The sequence below is a fragment of the Eulemur rufifrons genome, chromosome 7 (genome assembly GCF_041146395.1).
Source record: "Eulemur rufifrons isolate Redbay chromosome 7, OSU_ERuf_1, whole genome shotgun sequence".
NCBI lineage: Eukaryota > Metazoa > Chordata > Mammalia > Primates > Lemuridae > Eulemur > Eulemur rufifrons.
Window position 1 is genome coordinate 5702051 of NC_090989.1, and position 19856 is coordinate 5721906.

Here is a 19856-nt window from a genome sequence, read left to right on the forward strand (position 1 = left end):
GTTGGAGGGAGGAAGAGTCATCACCTAACTGTGATTAGCACCATTATCGAGGACGGTGCTGTGGGAAATGAGTTTGCCCTCCCACAGAGGTCAGCTCGGTTGCACTGGGATTCTGTAAGCTGGTTGCAACCGGAGAATCTGAGGTAGGAATTGCTTGGCTCACATTGTGCCTTGCCACTAAAGCACCACTCTGACAGCCCAGGAGGCTTTGCTTTCGAAGTGAGTGCCAGAGCATGGTTCAATTTTCAATTATCTTCAGGGTCTGGGATGGTAAAATAGTAGAGAGAGAAGAATTGCACTTCAGAAACATTGAAGAAACCACTTGCCAAACACAAAAGCTGCAGCAAGCTTCCATTTCATGTCTCATAGACTATGCACAGACTACTGGAAGGAGTGTTTTCACAGACATGGTGATGGAGGCCTTATCATCTTCCCATCCTCCTCCTCCCCTGGTCCTCCATCTGGGTCTATCTGATCAATACGTATTTTAGCCCGTCATTGGGCTACACATTTGCAGATCCCAAGAGGAAAAAGGAAGTGGCAGCTGGAAGACTATGACCAGAACCCAAAAGAAGCCCAGTGGGTTGATAAGAAGAAACACTTACTATTTAGTTGTTCAGAAGAGGGGGTAACTTTCAAGGGAAAGATAATGTTTTTAAATGTCGTATTAAGTTAAATCTAGTGATATGCAAATAGTTAGCCTTCTTGATCACAATGACAATGAGGGGAAGGACAGGACAGGACAGCAGACTGTGAAGAGAGGGCAGTGCTCAGCCACAGCGGCTAATCTGCTCATGGGGGAAGCAACAGTGAAAGGACAGAAGAACAAGCCACACTTCCTGTAAAAAACGGTAATAATAATAATAATAATAATGAATATTTCCTTCCAACCAATGCTGGAAAAAGTGAAGTCTACAAGTTACTGCATTTTAAATTCAGTGATCCTATCATATTGTTATTATTCCTCCTTCTTGAACTTTCAGAATACAGTTTACATTGAAGGAGCCCTGACCCTCATTTCTTCCCCATGGTGCAGGAAAGAACAACTCTCCCGGTTGTATGGCGAAGCAGAGGGATAATATTAAAAGGAGATGTGTTTGATTTAAAGGACGAGGTGGTCATTTCTCATATTTTTAAACAGCTGATCTTGCAGTCACAAATTTGAAGTTTAAGGTTCTGAAGCTAAAGAATCCAAGAAGGACCTGAATTAAAGCAAATCGGCCCCTTAGTGCTTCTCCATAGGGGTGGAGGCAGATTTAGCCTCTTCTATCCGACAGGCTGGCTGGGGGGGCTCAGTGCCGCGTGCTCGGCCAGATCACGCTTAAAGCCCCAGGCGGGGGCAGCAGCTATTCCAGCCTCCCAGGGAGCGCCTAGAGCAGCCGATGGTCCCTGCTTCTCCCCATCTTTCCTGGGGGCAGGGGCAGCTGCAGGAGTCATCTAGAGACTCACTCAGTGGGAGCAGAGTCTGGGGCTCCTGGTGGACCCTTGGGAAGGCAGCCTTTCTGGAAGCCTGTGGTACATGGGTGTGTGCCTTCCTGCCCCAGCCACTGAGGTGTCTAACCACACCCCACCCGTGTTCAGTTCCTGGTGGCCCCAAATCCCAGGAGGCTGGAAGCTGCTCTCCATCTCCCTCCTGCTCTGACAACCCTGACTTTCTGGAGAGAACTGCACCTGCTCTGCCCCCCGCCCCCTTCCAGGTGGCCTGGGGTCCGGCAGGGTTTCATTCAGACTGGGCGGAGGTGTGCATGGCTCTGTACCCACCCTCACCCCCTCTTTCCAGCTGCCTTTCTATTACTTCCCCTCCTCTTTGGCCACCTCCTTTTGCTCCCTTAATGACACCTGAGGAGGGATGAGGGGCTCGAACTGTGGGGAACACACATTAACCTTCACGGGGACAGCCTCATCACTCCAGGAGTGTCAAACTTGTCATCTTTAAAAAGGAGATCTGACAGCTTTCCTTCCTTTAAAAATATTAAGCCAGCCAATGACACTGCGCAGTTAAAATAAAAGGATGCTATCGATGGACCGCTTTTCCTCCTTTTTCTTTTTGCTGAAACCAATCCAGACTTTACATGCAAAAATCATGCCGACTTTGTTTTCACAAAGCTACAATCACGTATAGTATAATAGGTTACATTTTTTTTAATTTTCAGGGACTAAGAGGGGCACAAGGTGACCCGGCCCATAGGCTCAGTGAGGGATGTGCACTGGCAAGGTCTGAAAAAAGGGCCCTTGATCCAATGCAACGTTTCATGTCTCCCCCCTGCAGCTTCACTCTCTGTGCTTTTCCACGCTGCTCTGTGGTTTGGGTTGGATTCCCCCGGTGGGTAGCCCTAGAGGTGATCCGATCGAAGGCAGTAAGACAGGTCTGGGTATTTTATTTCCTTGCCTCCCTCTCTGCCAGGGTTTTCAGATAAAATGTGGAATGTCTAATTAAATTCAAATTTTATGTTACAAAAAATTTTTAGCATAAGTACACATCCCAAACATTTCATGGGATATACTCATACTAAACATTTTTTAAATTTGTTCATCTGAAATTGAAACTTAAGCGGGCATCCTGTACCTCTATTTGCTGACTCTAGCAATCCTGTAAGTCTCTGCGAAGTTGCCGCAGCTCAGCTGTGCCCTTCAACAGAAGGCCGCTGCCCACCAGGTGGCCCTCTCTGGGCTTCTGGTTCCTCCCCCTCAGGCCCTGCCATCTCAGTTGCAGATGCAAACTGCCAGCACCCTGCATGCACCTTGCAAATAGTCCCTTTGTAGTAAACGCTCTTCAAATCACCCAGCTGGTGTGTGCCCGCTATTCTCTCCCAGGACCATGACTGACACTCATGTCATCACAGACTTCCCACCCCATGCTCCCAGCACTGCTCTCTCCCAACAGTCCATCAGCCGTTCTGATTACAGCGTCTAGCACACAGTAGGTGCTTAGTGAACATTTCTTGAATGAATGACAGAGAGAAAAGAGAGACTGCACTGTGTTGCAATATCCCCTTTTTGGTTATTACTAGTGCCCAAAGAAACCGTATTCTAACCAGCGAAGAGTAGGAAACAGTCCAGGAGGTACGTGAGGGAGGGCTGGAGTGAGAGGAGAACAGATGGGTTAGCAAGGATGAGAAATCTAGTTATGTTCCACTTAACTATTGCTGTGGAATGAATTATCCCAAAATTTAACAGCAAGAAACACAAGAACTGTCCCCCAGTTCTGTGGGTTGACAGACTCAGCTGGGCACTTCTTGCTCGGAGACCCCCTGCAGTTGCAGGCAGGTGGTCCCAGGGCCGGAGCCATCTGAAGGATTCTTCCCCCACACGTCTGGCACCCGAGCTAGGCCAGCTGGCACGGTCCGTGGCTGGCTGGGCACCTGTCCATGTGGCTACTCCACGTGGCTAGCCTGAGCTTCCTCGCGGCATGATGGGTCCAGGGCATTGGACTTCTCACATGACAACTGGCTTCTAACACGGTGAGCCTTCCAGAGAGGGAAGTGGAAGCTGCCGGTTTCTTAAGGCTGGGCGCAGAAACTAACACGCACGCCTTCTGCCACATTCTGTTGGTCCGGAGGGTTGCGGGGTCTGCGCAGATGCCAGAGGAGGGGACTTAGAACTCCCTCTCCACATGGCAAAGAATTTGCAGTGGCCTTGAATCCACTACAAGGTATGATCCAAAAAAGAGATCATTTAAAATTATAACCAATATATAAAGTGACCAAGGAATTTTAGCCAAACCTATGAAAAAGTAAGGAAAACTAAAAGGAGTAAGGAAGTTTTATGCCCCTCCTTTGGGAAATTAATTAAATTCAAATTAATATTTAACACCAAAAAGTTTCCAATTATCTATCTGCTTAAACCAGGATAGTAGTTTAGAAGTGCTGGAAAGAAAATGTATTGTGAAATGAGTGATACATACTTTATTTTTTTTTAATTAAAAAAAAAAGTTTGCATGTGACACCCTTCAGAGACTGGCGTCACGGCCAGGCAACCAGGGCTGCACCTGCTCATGACACGCAAAGCCACAGTGACGCCGGCCAGTCTGCTAGGCTGGGCTTTAGTGCAGGGCCAGAAAAATCCACTATCACATTTTGAAGTAACTCTTAAAAAGATGATTCAGAGCCAGCTTGCCTAAAGTTAATGAAATTCTCAGCTTGCCTAAAGTTAATGAAAATTGGTCTTTCCCTGAAAACAAGGAGAGTCTCATTTAGGGGAGAATGAAGAACCATACTTAGAGCTAAATAGCACCCGTTTCTTGACTGAATGGATAGTCCATAGGATAGAGCCAAATCTTCACAATTAATTAGTATTGATCGGAAACTCCAACTCATTACTGATTAAGAATGCTGGAAGAAACCAATCAATCGGTGAAACGGAATTTACATAAACTCAAAACAGTCCCCAGGCGCCTGCCCCAAAGGAATGCCCTAGACTAGCTGGCAGAGAGCTTTCTCGTGCGACCCCTAAAGACTTCTGCGCTGGGGTCTGCAGTAAGCTCTGCGGTTGCTCTAAGGATGTCCTGGAGACATGGGCAGGGCAGGGGGTTTCCTCTCCCCAGGGTGATGTGGGTGGGAGAACAGCTCTAGACAGAGTGGGGGCTCTACTTGATGAAGATAATTCAGGCCACTCTATCTACTGAGAACATTCCTTCCCAGGGAGGACTGTTAGCATTTCTACACGCTTCGTAATCCCAGATGAACTTCACTAATATGAAACCTACAAATTTAAACCATCTTATCATTTAGTCCAAGCTGAAATTCAGGTTGGTTCCTGCCTCTGAAAAACTGCCTGCTGTGCAAATTAATTCTATAAATAAGATTATAAGTGTTTCACCTACTTAAGAGAGCAAAATGCTTTCAAGCATGTGAAAAACTATTATTTCCATACAAATAATTGATAAGCAGAAGCTGAAACATTCCTATCTCTTAATTGGAGCAGGATTCCCAAGGATAGAATGATCAACATTTTCCTGGCTTAAGCTGCTTCATCGGCTTAAAAACATCTTAAAGGGCAATTCCTTTAGCATAATGTATAACTTCAGTGTTTCACTAAGGTACATTGGCCTTCCCCATATGGCGTGGAATAAAATTCTATTTCAGCTGGTCTAAAGTTATCCAGTGTTCAATCTCAAAAAAAAAAAAGAAAAGAAAAAGGAAAGAAGGAAGAAAGGGAGGAAGGAAAGAAGGAAAGGAGAGAAAGAGAAGGAGGATGAAGGAAGGGGAGGAAGGAGAAGGGAGGGAAAATATGGCTAAGCCTGTAAATGAGTACATCACTTTAATGTTTTAATTCTGAAAATTAACGTGGCTGTCACTGTCATTAGTCTGAGATCACATGCGTTTGCCAGAGCCTAGTTAACTAAACTGAGATAACGGTGCTGTTGACACTACGGTTTCTGGCGTGGCCAAGGTGTAGACCTATTACCTCATTTGGTTTCATGGGCCCAGACCACGCCCCACCGAAGCTGCCAGTTTATAAACTAGACCCTGGTCAAGAGGGAACTTTGGAGAAAAAGTAAATGGAGACAACCTGGTGTGTTTAGACAGTGGGCCAGGTGACCAAACTATCCTCCTTGTCTATGTGACTTTGGGAAAATCCCCTAGCTTCACGAGGAACCCTGCCTGAGACAGTCTCCTGCCCCACCTGGCAAGGTTGGAGCAAAATCGAAGGGAAGATAGCATGGGAGAGCATTTTTAAACTATGCAAATCCACACAGAGGCAAAGAATTATAACTGGGGGCGGGTATGAATCTCTGCTTCTGTGGACAATGCTTCAAGCGTGTTTACGCCAGACAGTGATCAGAAGCTTCGTGTTCATCCAAGGTGGTACTTGCTCAGTGAAGTTATTGTAACATTCAAGCTGAAGGACAAAACAAGCAAAGTTGCTCTTATAACTTAGATTGATGGCACCGAATTCCCTGTCAGCACTAATCCCTAAAATAACCTTCACACGGAATCGACTCTCTTGTCGAACAATATTACCCATTGACCAGGGTCTTTTGGAGACTCTGATGGTTTAAAGGCCTGCTTAATAATCAATTCCAATTTCATTCCTTCCCCATCTGGATCAATATCAGAAGCAACTGTGCGTATCCAGCCCTTCCTTCTGGAATATAGATTCTTTAGGGCGTTTGAAGCCAAAAGCACAAAGGAGTCTTTCTCCTGAGCTTCAGCTGCTCTTGTTTTGATTTTTTTTTTTTTCTGGTTACTTCAAATATGTAAAAAGAAGAAGAGAAAGGGCCAAGAGATCCCAGATGGAGAGCAGAGCCGTTTGATTTTCACCTTGAAAGCTTCATGCGTCTCTGGTATTCATAGCAACGCTCACAGTCCACCAGCACGGCGGATTCTGGGCTCTGTGCAGCTCGCGATTTTATTGCACTAGCAGGAAACAGATTCAGAGCTCTCTGGCCTGGGAAATGCTGCACGCTTTAGAGACTGATGGCTTTAGGGAGGTGCTTTTTCCATAGCCAGGTGCTTTCCGATACATGTCACAGCTCAATACTCTTAAGTTGTCTTTGTCCCTTTTCAAAGAGGTTTATCTTAGCATGGTAAGTTTCCACCTAAACTATTGAGATTGATGCCAAATTGGCATATTTGACGCTTGGTGCAGGATGCAAGAGTTTCACACCCACCTGGATTCCACACACCTGGACACACCAGCCCATGGGAATAGCAAAAACGTGAATCACAGGCTGCCTGGTTTTCCCTCTTGCCATCCTCAAACGCTGATCTGATCGCAGCCCATATCTGAAGCAGAACAGAGCTGCATCACTGCTGTCAGCAGGTGCAGACCACGTTCCCTCTGTAGCCTTTCTAGAAATTGCATTTCTTCCTCTCGCCTTCCATCCCAGCCGGCCTGTGCCCAGGAACAAGATCAGGGGATGGGGGTGGGAGGAGGGGATGGGTGTATGCCTACGTGATGAGTGTGATGTGCTCTGTCTAGGGAATGGACATGCTTGAAGCTCAGACTTGGGGGGATGGGGTGGGCATGGGCAATATATATAACCTGAACTTTTGTACCCCCATAATAAGCTGAAATTAAAAAAAAAAAAAAAAAAAAAAAAAAGGAAGCAAGAGGAGACTGGAGACTGGGCTTCTTCCTTGGCCACGACTGGCTCACTCCTGGTGCCCCCACCCACACAGCCAGTGTCACAGCCCAGCCATGAAACACAGCGTCTCTCACGCAAGTGGCACAAAAAAAAAAAAAAAAAAGATCAGCCAAGTAGGCACTTCTGCCAAAACTGACTTTCCCTCCTGGGCGAGATAATGAGTGCTCAGTCACCCTCCCACCAAGGAGAGGTGACAGGTTAAGTGTATCCCAGGCAAAATCTGCCCAAGTCAGTGCATAGCTCTTGAAAGATCATCGTACATCAAGAACACCAAAAACTACAACTAAAAATTTCGTGTCTACTGGGTGATACAGAGCTAACATGGGGCGGGGTAGGGAATAGTGACAGTGCTTTGGGAATAAGTATTTGAATTTTATTTTTTATTTGAAATGTCACATTCAGTTGAATGGCCGTGTACATATCTATCTGTCTATAAACACAGGTCCTTCTCGGTCAATCTCTCTACCTATTTGATGGCAGAAAAATAAGAAAATTGCTGTGTGTGTGTGTGTGTGTGTATGTGTGTGTATGTGTTTCTTCAAAATCAAAAGGTGAGATAAACTTCTATAGTTTGGGGTTTTATTTAAAACTAGGAGAGGAGAGTACGAAGTATAACATTTTATCTTGTTCACTGTTAGCAATCATATAATCATATGAAATCAAACTAAATCTTAAGTACTCCTAGACTATCCCCACACCTACTAGAAACTTCTCAAGCCACAGCCTCTCTCCAAAGAAGGGGCACACCTGTGCACGCATCGAGCTGGAGCCCGGGCCAGGCTACTCACAGCTCAAAAAAGCACCATGGCTGCAGAGAGAGTCACGGGTGGTTCAGAGTAATACTTTCCTTCGGGGCACTTGGCTACAACCTGGATTTGATGGGAGTCTTTTCTTAAAATCAGGTGTGTTCATATGCTTTCCACCCCCAAAGACAAAGCCTTTTGGAAACAAATGTATCACAGCTCACTAAGTCAAGAGAAATCCATCCCAGTTTTAGAAATTCAATTTAGTCTGGGTAAGCCTCCAAGCTCTGAAAGTAAGCTCCGTCAGGAGCTTTATTATTCATAAATTTTCCCTTCAGCTTGGAAGTCTCCCAGCAGCCACTCTCCTTCCTCCCAGTATTTTTCTACTTTCCTGTGTCAATAAAGAAATTTAACTCTTGCAGTCTCTCTGAATAACCCACGTCAAGATACGGATCAAGATATACAGCACAGGATCGTTGCACAAAAACATCTTTTGGTTGTGTCCAGCCTGCTAATTTGTGGTGGATAATCTAGATTCAGATGGTCGGGTCTGTATTTATAAGCATGATTGAATTTAATAAAGCCAGCTAAACCAGATGATGAGATTTGTAACTAAAGCTATAAACTATTGTTTCACTGAAGTAGAAAGTTGTATCAAGAAACAAATGAAATCCTTGGCCTAGCTAATCGGATAACAAAGGACATTCAGCGTAGGAATGAAAATCTCTGAACCATCCAGATGCTGATAAATTTATTTTTTTAATTAAAAAAAAAATTGTAACCCTAATATTTTTGAAAAATGTATCTTCTTACCGCAGATGCTACCACAAAGTCTACAGCCAGGGGAACATCTGTTTTGCTGGCTCGTGTGTGCAGAGGTTGACGTCTTGGGGGAATGAGGACTTCAGGGACATTCTGGGTGGTACAGAGTGTATATATGTCATATTTCATATCAGTAAATGCCATGACAGCAACAACAACAAAAATAAATCTTGGGATTACGGGAAACCCAATTCCCAGCCAATGACAATCTCAAGATAATATTTAATGTAACAAAATTGCAGAAGAGCCCAACAATTTAAATACCTTCTGTATGAAGTTTTAACATACGTGACTTGGATCTTTTGTGATCCGAATAATTTCAAGGCATTCCCACAGACCTTATTGCTTTTATGTTGAATGGAGACCTCAACTAAATTTATAATATTTGGAATGAGAACACTCTGCTTCGTGTGGACAACTAATGAAATTTGGGAACATTCATTTTATGATTAAGTGACTGACACCCAAATCTCATAGCATTTTGATGTTTTAGACTTCATATTTCTATTCTCGTGGGTCCTTGCTCCTCCAACACGTGTAGACAGCTTCATTTGATATTAACAGGAAATATACATTGTCATAATAGATCTCCCCAGATGCCTGTGGTGACAGAGTAAAATAATTTGAATTTCAATGAAATATAAAATGAAATATTAGGTTAAAACAGAAATTCCAAGATAATCTTCACATATCAGGAATTTAAGAATAAAAAATTAAGTGACATGGATTCTTTAGGAAAATATCTTTTTGTCTACTTATAGAAGTTTTACCCTCATCTTTCTTGGGCTGTTCTGGCTTTCATCTTTACTCATTTTTACAGGCAAAAGCCCAAACCCAATATTATAATAAAGTATCATGTACAAATATATAGAAGCAGTTTTACCTGAAATTAAATTATAGCACATTAATAATTTAGATTTATACAGTGCCATTATTCTGTAACTATCAAATAATCTCTACTTCCTTTTTTCTACTCAGAAATAAATATCTTTCAGTACCTTGAATTCTATAATGAAAAGGCTTATTCATAGCATCTTGAATTTTTCCATACAATTACCTTTTACATCCCCATAAAGGACTGTTTCCACTCGTGTGGACCAGTTTTCAGCTGAAAGAAATTCGATGCCTTTGAAGGGCAGAAAGTAGCCTCGTCTGTAATAGCTGATAATTCCATTTGGTGCAAATCACCGAGCACACAGGCAGGCTCTGAAGGACCGACAGGATGCCAGGATAAGGCTCAGGTGCAGAGGCATCAAGCTCATGAGACATAGACCTGGTTCTGCCACCAGCTTGCCTGGTCTTTGGGCTGCAGGCTCCCCGGACACGACACGGGACTTGCACTAGAGCGGCGGTTCTCAAAGTGTGAAACAATGACCCTAGGCGTACCCACCTCCTTTGAGGGAGCTCTCAAGATCAAAACCATTTTTGATCTTATAAAACACATCATCATCATCATCATTATTATTATAAAAGATATAGTTTGATCTTAAAAGATGCCATTTGCTTTCTTTAACCCAATCTCTCACGAGAGCACAGTGGAATGTCCCATAGGCTACACGGCAACAGAGTGGATGCCGCAGCAGATAGGAAAACCCACCTGGCATCTGCGAAGCCAGACATCACAGAGATCTGCAAGAGTGTAAACTAACCCTCTTCACTAAATGTTTTTCTGTTTTGGAAAATGTAATTACTTCTCTTAAAAAAAAAACAATTGTTACTTATGTTAACGTGTAGTAGATTTATTACTTTATTCTTAATGAATTGATAAATAAAACTTTTTTAGAGCTCTCCATTTTAATTTCTAATATGGGAACCCTCCGTAGACAGAACCAACATGAACAAAGTTCTCTGGGGTCTTCGAGAATTTTTGAGAACGGAAAGGAGTGGTGAGAGCGAAGCATTTGAGAACTGCCACAGTGCAGGATCTCCGAGAAGGAGTTCGACTGTAAACCTCTATGATTCTAAGGGTGTGAGATTCCACGGAAATGAACTATGAACGTACGAACCAGGAAAATCAGTGGCGGCCCACAGCACCCCACACGGGGATGCTCCTCTGTGTCCCACCTCGTTTAAGCAGCTATAATTTTGCTCCTCCCTTTTAAGCTCCATCCTTTGCTCCCTCTTCTGCGTTCTGAGTCCCCTGCCACACCGCACATCCACCCCAACTCACACCCGGGGGCGGGAAAAGCCCCGACAGCAAAGTAAGCTCCATCCAGCTCCTGAAAGACCTTGTTTCCTTCCCCTGCCCCCAGCTCTGATTGGGACATTGTAAGGCACCAACCTCTCTTCTTACTGATATGATGGCCCCTCTACCCCAGGGGTCACCACGCTGACCCTGCCCTATAAGATGGCCCCAAATGGGCAGGAGACGCAACATTCTTGCACTCGAGTCTTGCTGAGGCCCCAGCTCAGACTCACTGCAGAGGTACCAAAGTGGCTTTCAGGCCTCTAAGGGATTGTTACAGGTGGTATTTGAGGCTGGCATTGCCCACAGTTTGATTAGTGGGCACTAGCATACATTCCATTCCGTTGGAAGCAAGAGTAGTTTTCCACAAGAGAAGAGTTTGTTCTGAGTTAATTAAAAGTTAGAACACCCAGAGTCTAACCTCGCCAGAACTGTCCTGTAGCCCTTGGTGCATACAGCTGGGGACTGTTTGTTGCTACGCTTTGTCCTCCATGGCCGCTGCTAACATGAGGGACCTGGGGTTTAAACCGGCTCTATTTCCTTCAGGATCCGTGTTCTTCCCGCCCCAGGCCACATGCGGCCACATCCCAGCCCCAACACCAGTCCTGTTTCCTGAGCCATAAAAATAGGGCGATCGTTCCTACGACTTAGGGCCAGAGAGGCAGGATGTGATGCCCCGTCACAGCCGTCAGCTGCGTGTGCTGGGGCATTGCTGCCGCGACACCCGCCGCCCCAGCTCCTCCCTGGGACCCGCGCTGCTTCTGTGTGCTCCCGAGGGCTGAGGCGAGTTTTCCAGCATCCTTTCAGGAGTTGAGCATTTCACAGTTTTCAAAGCACTTATCTCATTTGATCTCATTTTATCCTCACAACAACTTGGATGATTCTCACCAACCCTAATGAAGAAAGCAGAGAACTATATTTGCACTGTAATTATCATGTTGCCCAAAATGGGAGTCCTCCTCTGGGAGGGAAACCGTTCTTATCACTGTGTTTAGCTAGCTCGGTTTTCTTTGTGAAACCAGCCTTCGGTGCTCCCTGAGAACTGCTAAACTCCACTGTGAACCGGAGCACAGACGTATACAGTAGGCAGACCGGCATGGAAGGCAGCGCCCACCCCTGCTGCGTGCCCAGGGCTCAGGGGGGAAGAACGTGGCTGCACTAGTCACGTCCTCTTACCGTTTTCACCAGATGTCTTGTCTTTTCCATTGGTTGCCCCAGCACCTTGTCGCTAAAGGCATAAAAAAAAAAGAGAAAGAAATTATTATCAGGTATATCTAGGATTATTTTTGTCTCTTTCACTATTTTAAAGACCTCTTGCATTGTATTGAGTTCTGTGTTACTTTAGCTCAGATGGTTGAAGCATCATGCTCACGAGAGCAAGAAAGACCGACCAAGGCAAGGATCCACTGCAGTCACACAGATCACCTCCCTGGGCCACATTGCTGCTGTGTAAACACAGTTCACTGAGCAGCAAAGGAACCAGGATGAAGACTGTTGTTGATCAAGCATAACCCCACTGAAAACATGAGGGAAACAGCCAAGAGTTTGTGTCAACTACAAGAAGATCAGAATTTAAACTTTTGTCAGTGATGGCTATTACATTGCTATGTTTTCATTCTAGTCACTATTTCCAATATATTCATTTTAAATTTTATTTATTTATTTATTTTTGAGACAGAGTCTTGCTCTGTCACCCCAACTAGAGTGCAGTGGCATCATCATAGCTCACAGCAACTTCAAACTCCCGGGCTCAAGCAATCCTCCTGCCTCAGCCTCACGAGTAGCTGGAACTACAGGCACGTGCCACTGTGCTCGGCTAATTTTTCTATTTTTAGTAGAGATGGGGTCTTGCCCTTGCTCAGGCTGGTCTCCAACTCCTGAGCTCAAGTGATCCTCCAGCCTTGGCCTCCCAGAGTGCTAGGATTACAGGCGTGAGCGACCACGCCCAGCCTTAAGTAAATTTTAATCAACTACAAGACTCTAATGTTAGAGTTTCTCCTACTGTTGAAATATTTTTTCTGCCATTGTTTATGCCTATCCTGTGAATTTTATTTTACCAGCTTGACTGGAAGTATAAAGAATTCTATGCACAGACTTGGATCTTTGGGTGAGATTCTCTGGGTGTGAGGGCTAGGGGGCTGTGTGAAATGTATTACATACAAAGCGTGTTTTCTCAAAGCTTAACATGATGTTCAAACTATTCTAGCCCACGGAGGGAGAAGCACTCTTTCAATCCAACTTTTTGGTCATTATCAAAAAATATGCCTATAAAGTCTCTAACTTTCAGGTGAAGAAGATGAGGCAGGTGGGAGCATGATTCGTCCAAGACCTACATCATCTCGGCTAATGCATGGCAGAGGCCTCCTTGCCTTCAGGAATCGCTATGGAGACATAACTGTCTGGGGGGACCCTGGAAAGGGAGACAGGGCACCAGGCAAGGAGAAAATTACTGCAGGTGACCACACTATGGGAGGAAAGTACCCTCAAAATTCAGTTTGGGTCCAGGACTAAGAACAATATTATAAAAATAATAATCAGTTCCCTTTGGTGTTCAGTGTTGTCATGAGAAATTCCCAGATCACTGGTCACCCCTTGATTAATGGCAGACGGATCATCTGGGAAAACCTTGCTTCCAGATTCTGGTTAATGTAAGCAAATAGGGTGAAGGATAAAGACTTATGTTAACAAAATTAACTTGCGTGTGCTTATTGCCTTTTGCAGATGATACCCCAAAAGAAGCGAAGTAAAGCCTTTTACATCTTAGCAACACCCCTCACTCTCCGCCCTAGCTAGAATGAAATGATTTAAACGAGATAACATATTTCTTAAATTTAGTAGATTTGCAAGTAAAAATGCCTCCTTCTTCTTGTCTGTCCCTATTTTGATGGCTTCTCTTTTCAGTCACAAAGCTGGTAGCCGGCTGCACAGGACGGGAATCTGACGGGGCCAGGGAGGCAACAGCCGTCCCAGGTGACTGAACTCCTCCAGCATTTGAACCCTGTATCCTTCCCCGCATAATTCAAAGAAGGCTCAGCAAAAGCAAAAATTCCATGGAATAAAAGGACCATGTTTTAGAGTAGAATAAAGTCAAGTTAAATGCAATCCAAGTGCAAAACAGGCGCACACACAGCCCCGCCATCTTTAAATGCATTAAACATGGACACCTTTCAAATGTCATGAATACCTCATTGCTTAAAAGACCACTTTCTAGAAACCAGAGGAAAACCAGAATGAAATGTGCATGGGGAGAAAAGGAGTCATTCTTCAGGCTTTCTAAGACAGGGTTCTTGTGTCAGTCTTATTTAATGGAGGCACAATGAAGCTGATTGATGTCACAGGAGACAGCGTCTTAGATCAGAAATGATGCTGGGAAAAAAGAGCTAGTCATCGAAAGCACCTCGTTGCAGAATTCTTTGAGACCTTACGACGTTTTCAAGGGACGGCCGGGAGCTAAAGGGACTTCTCCAACAGCTCCCCTGGGGTCTGGTCTGTGCACGGGACTGTTTCATCACCACACCAGGCCCGGCAGTTGGAGTTTCACTGAGCTGATCATGGAGCGAGTCTGGGCTGGGCTGGGTGTGGGGTGATCACGGCTCACACTGCGGAGCCCAGGGCCCAGGGCTCTTGAGCGTCCCTGACAAAGTGGAAACCCTAAGTATCCTCATCAGCCTGGCTGTCCCCATCGTATCCCAAGGTGCAGAGGGGAACTTACTCGAACACATAGTAGGGAAGAGGCAGAGCCAGAATTCAAACCCAAAGAACCTGGCTCTAGCATCTCCCCCCTTAACCACTGTGCCGATGTCTCTCCCTCTTGTGTGCAGGGAGTAATGAGGCAGGGAGATTCGGGTTTGAAGGTTAACGCGGCTTCATTAGCACCACAGGCTGAGAGTTCTGAGAACACTTGGCTTACAGGAAGAAGCAGAGTCAAACAACAGCCAACGGCTCGATTGCAGAAATGCTATAAGATCTTTTTTTAGTGCTTAAATAACACAGGCACCAAGAGCCAGGCTATGCCAACATCAATGGATGAATGGATGGATGGATGGGAGAATGTAGATCATTCTCCAAAAGGCCACTAGGGGAAAGGTTCTTTTCACGAGGAGATAGAGGTTAGCATTCTGGGGAAGAGCCTGCCTTTTCTCTCCACCCCACTTTATCCAGAGCTGAGAAGATCTGACCTCTTCCCTCCACCCTAAATCAGCGGCAACCATGAGTTCATCATCCTGAGAACCCACGTTGCTCACCAAACAGAAGTAGTCACACCTCAAAAGCATCATCTATTATAACTGGACTAATAAATAAAATCAAGTGTTGAAGGAAAAGGGCACAATAAATTGACTTCAGGACAAACCCTGACATGAGATTCTGGAATTCTGAGCACCTCCCTAGGAATTTCGGCAATGGCTCGGTGGTGTCCTGAATACCACCACCGTGCTATTCAGTTTAGATATCTGTGTAACTTAATATATGAGAGTATGCAGAAGGCAGAGCAAGTGTTCTCTGGCCAAATACACACAGCCACAATTACCAGGTTAATGCAGATGTAGCAAATATGCTGTCAGCATTCCCTAGAAAACCAAGCACTCATGTACCTGAGAGCTTCAGGAGTGTGGCATTCGATACCATTCTGTCAGCAGATACTTGCTCAGGTGTTTGCTGATGGATCTAGAGAGTGAGACAATGGCCTTGGCCGTGAAGAACAGCAGAGGTTGATAACACACAAGATTTCGTTTACCTTCTCTTCTGGGGCAGGGGTGGTAATAGAGGCAAAACATCAGCATGAATTTCAGCCACAGCAAAACCAGAGCTCAGGTGTCCTCCTAATTACACTCCCGGGAGAATCCCGCCCGAGTCTTGCAGTCTGCCCCTTGTCATGGTGCTTGGCAAGGTTCTCCTTCAGGTCCTCTCCTGGTCATCTCCACCCCAGTCCTCTCCTAACAAGTTCCCTTTCATAAAATGTTCCTGTTTTGGACCCTCCGTATCACCTTGTCCCCTGCAGACACAGCGTCCTCCTCCATGCTCACCCTAGTGTCTAGAAGGACAATCCCTTCCTCCTCCAGCCGTCTGAAGTCAGTGTCCCTGGTGCCAGCTCTGTGTCTGTTCCCTCGGACTGGCCCTCCCTCTTCAAACATGTCAAAGCAATGTCCCTGTGGTCATCCTCAGAGACCTTTTCAAGGGACAGAGGTCCCTTTGTGGGACAGTGTATTCTACTCAGACTTGCCTTTATGATCACAACTAGGACAACTCCTTGGCTCTTTAGAACACAGACACATTCTCCTCAAAATGGCCTTATTCAATACCGCCCTTCTTTCACCATCAGGATGCACTAGAAACCCATCTAAGGATGAAACACAAGGACTCAGGGAGGTTTCCTTTCTTGGCAATGCTCACTAATAAAAATACAGCGTTTCAGAATTTCATAAGACCATAATTAAAAGGAACTGAAATAACAAATGAGTATATGAAAGATCCTCATGCCTTGAAATGTTTCTTCTGATAACCTAGGACTTGCCGAGCATCCATAAAAAGGCAAGAAATGCATTTAAAGGTATAATTTCTGTAGTGATCTTTCCTGACAGTCCCGTTGCACTGAGGTCTGCAGGAAAATAACAAAGAATATGTCTTAGTCTGGCTTCCCAGAAAGCAGAGCCTGAGGCAAGTGTCGTCGGTCTAGAATTTTATTAGAGCGGCGATGCCAAGAATGAGGGGGAGGAAGGAAGCGGGCAGAGAGCGAGCTACCGTGAGGACTCCTCATCAAACCGGCCCTTGCGGGGGGCAACCAAACGCTGCCCTTGTGGGGTGGCCCGCAAGAGCTGTGTGAACTGTGTCTGAGGACAGACCCTTGGGGGAGCCACAAACGATTTATCCACCAGCTCCTGTCTCTCACTGATCTAAGACGCTCTGCAGAGCACTGGTCCCCAACGGGTCTGGACTGTGCAAGGTCTTGCACCCGGCACCCGCCCGGGGCCGAGGAGGAAGTCCCGGGATGGGGGAGTGGAGGTGGAGGTGCTCAGCACGGGCAGGGATGACATGCTGTCCCTCTGCACCTGCCTGAAGTCTGTGGAGCCCAGGCTGAGCTGGCCACTCCTGAGGGTCCTCAGAGAGGGTCTGTAGTGACAGGTGAGCGGTGTTTGACCCAGCACACAAACATGGCTGGGTGACTTCTTTCTTCAACCACGTTGCAAAGTCACAGAGAGCCCTTTCGTATTAGATGCCTCCCTAGCTGAGCAGACCACACTAAGCTCCAGGTATATAACTGGATTTGGATCCATTTCTTTCTGTACTTTGAGCTTAGAATGGAGGCAAAGCTACAGCTGACCATGTCTATGCTACAGCTAGGAGCTGTGCACACGCCATTAATGCTCCTGTCTCAGCAGCGGGGCTGGAATAGAAGAGTGCTCGCACCCTGAACATCGCCAACAGCCTCAAACACTCTCAGGACCTGTCTCTTAAAAAGCTTCCTTATGCTTCCTCTGAAAATAAGGGACTCGACTATGTGTCAGTCCTCTATTCTTCCTCGTGAAATCTATTACGAAATCAAGTGTTCTTGGAATAGTCACCACGGGGTAAAGATAACGAGGCATTTGCCACGGGCACAAAATATAAGGGGCACGAAGAAACTCAGTAATCAAATAATATTTTAAAATCAAACAAATATTAATATTAAAATATTAAATAAAGACAGGATTGAGATGACCGATGATATGTCCTTGTGCCACAGGCTCCAGTGTGGTTCAACCCAACACCAGTCACCGTGTTGCCCTAAAGTGAGGAAACAGTTGGAGCAACCCAGCAATTCCCAGGACTGGAAAATTGTTCTAATGCAGTCACTGAAACCCTTTCACTACCTTACGGGCCGTGACTACATGTTAAGAACTCACACCGTCATTGTGTGAGTGTTTATGACGTGATTTCTAGAACGCTGCGGTGGAGGATCCCGTCTTTCACACGTTGCTGTCCGTGTTCACAAAATCAGTGTGCTGTTTACATGTCACGGAAGAAGCCAAATTACCAAAACCTGTCTCATCACTAATCCTAACCCGGAACACGAGGCAGATCATGCCTGTTTGGAAAATCTCTCAGCGTGGTACGTATTGTATCTTGAGGATGAAACACAAGTTTCACATTAAAAGACATTTATTTTTTATTCCAGAGGTTGAAGAGTGTGAAACGTGATATGAACTATAGCTGCTTAAATTTGGGATCCAAGTTGCAGTCCAAGAATATTTTCTGAATCTATACCTATGGCATTCCAGTGGGTAAATTCATCTTCACTCTAAGAACGTGACCTGATATTTCATTTGGTGAGATATGGCTTGACCAGAGGGTCCCCACTTCCAAAGCCTCCTTAGGGTTAGCGGACAAGGAGCCTCTTGAATCAGCAGGACATAGGCCATCTCCAGATCCCTCAGGGCCCCCACACTTCACCCCTTCTTTCTCATCTCCCCAGCAGACTTGCCCATTTGGTCACCAAAGATTGGAAAGAGCGTAATACAAGAATTTGGCTTCGACAACATTAGAGAAATGAAAATAGTGTCCTCAAGCAGCCAGGTCTGCAGGGGACAAGGGACACAGGGACCCACAGACCCTCTAGCTCACAATGACATTCCTCCTCAGCCCTTCGGGAACAACAGTGAGACGGGCTCCTCCAGGCCTGGTGCCAGCCTCTCACTGCTGCCGCTCAGGGGTGATCCCCAGGGACAGGGACAGGACTGTGGTGTCTCCCAGGCCAGGAAATAAAAGATCATTTTTCAGAGCAGATTATCAAAACGAGGCACATTCACCACTGTGCAAAGCCATCAGCAGTGAAGGCCATGGCCACGGTGTCACATGCCCGGACACGGCTGGGGGAGGGGACTCACTCCGGGACCATTTGCTTTTGTCCTTGCTGAGCCAGGCCCTGGGTGGGGCCCCAGGAGAAGGGCACATGCTCCCACCTTGGTCGGCTCCCAGGCTGGAGGGGCAGGCAGGGAATAAAGCGACCAGATCAACACGGTGGGTGGGGAGGAGCGACCCAAGAATGACCGGGGTGGGGGGCACAGGCGAGGGGCCCCGATCTCACGCTGCAGGCAGGTCTGGAGGGAGGCTGTGAGCCACCGGCTGCCCCCAGCTGTGGGGTACAGGAGACATCCCTGACCAGGGTCTCAGTCCCCTCCCTGTGAGAGAGAAACCATTGTCCATGACCCCCAGTGGCCACATCTAAGGGGGACTCCACGACCCGTCCACCAACGATGGTGTTTTCCACAGAGTCATCACTCGTTGACTGTGGAGTGGACACCTTCAAGTGGATGAAGCGCAGGGAAAGTATTTGTTCCAAAGTGCTCGTTAGCATTTTGCTCTCTGTTCCCAACATCTGGCCTCTGTTGGCCCCTGTCTACCAAGTGGTTGCAGAGATTTCACACAAGAAGGAAGGAAAACTCCATCTCGTTCTCACAGTGGCTCAAAAGCTCTTGTTAGCAGGCGCTGCTTAATGCCATCTACCCCCCAGTGATGCATTTGCTCTGAAGTTATTTTTCTCCGTGGTGCTGTCTTCCGTTCCTGCGGTAGCATCCTGGTATTTTCATTTCTAATGGTTTCGGGGTTTCTAGCTCCCCTGAAAGGGCAGCATCTCGACAAGCAGTTCCTCAGATGGGTCGTAACTAGAGAAAATAACACAAATCTGCATATCTTTGGCATATATTGCACTTGGGGACCACAAAGTTTCGGATATTGCATATTCCTCACAGCATCAGCACCCCACGCAGGAGAGACATCAAATGGAGAACCGTCCCCGATTACCCCAGTAAGTTTCTCGTGTGCTTGCTTTTGATCACCGTGTTTATGAAGAAACAAAAAGATGTGTTTCTATATTTAATGTTTGAGTGACAAAGGATCACGAGTCTCTTGGACGATCAGTCTTTAAACGAACAGGGAAGCAGAGCTGTGCAGGCAGAGGAGCAGCCCGGTGGGCCGCAGGTATCGGCTCCTGGGCCACCAGAGTCATTAAGCAAATGGCTTCTCTGGAACATCAAAGGCG

At 46.1% G+C, this 19856-nt stretch overlaps 1 protein-coding gene across 1 annotated transcript in view; it reads right to left on the reverse strand.

Moving 5' to 3' along the window:
• PCP4 (Purkinje cell protein 4) overlaps nt 1-19856 on the reverse strand; it is a 56990-nt gene that overhangs the window by 16880 nt on the left and 20254 nt on the right. The window contains exon 2 of the mRNA XM_069472270.1: nt 12017-12068. Within this exon, the coding sequence (XP_069328371.1) occupies nt 12017-12068 (52 nt within the window). The remainder of the gene's footprint in view (nt 1-12016; nt 12069-19856) is intronic.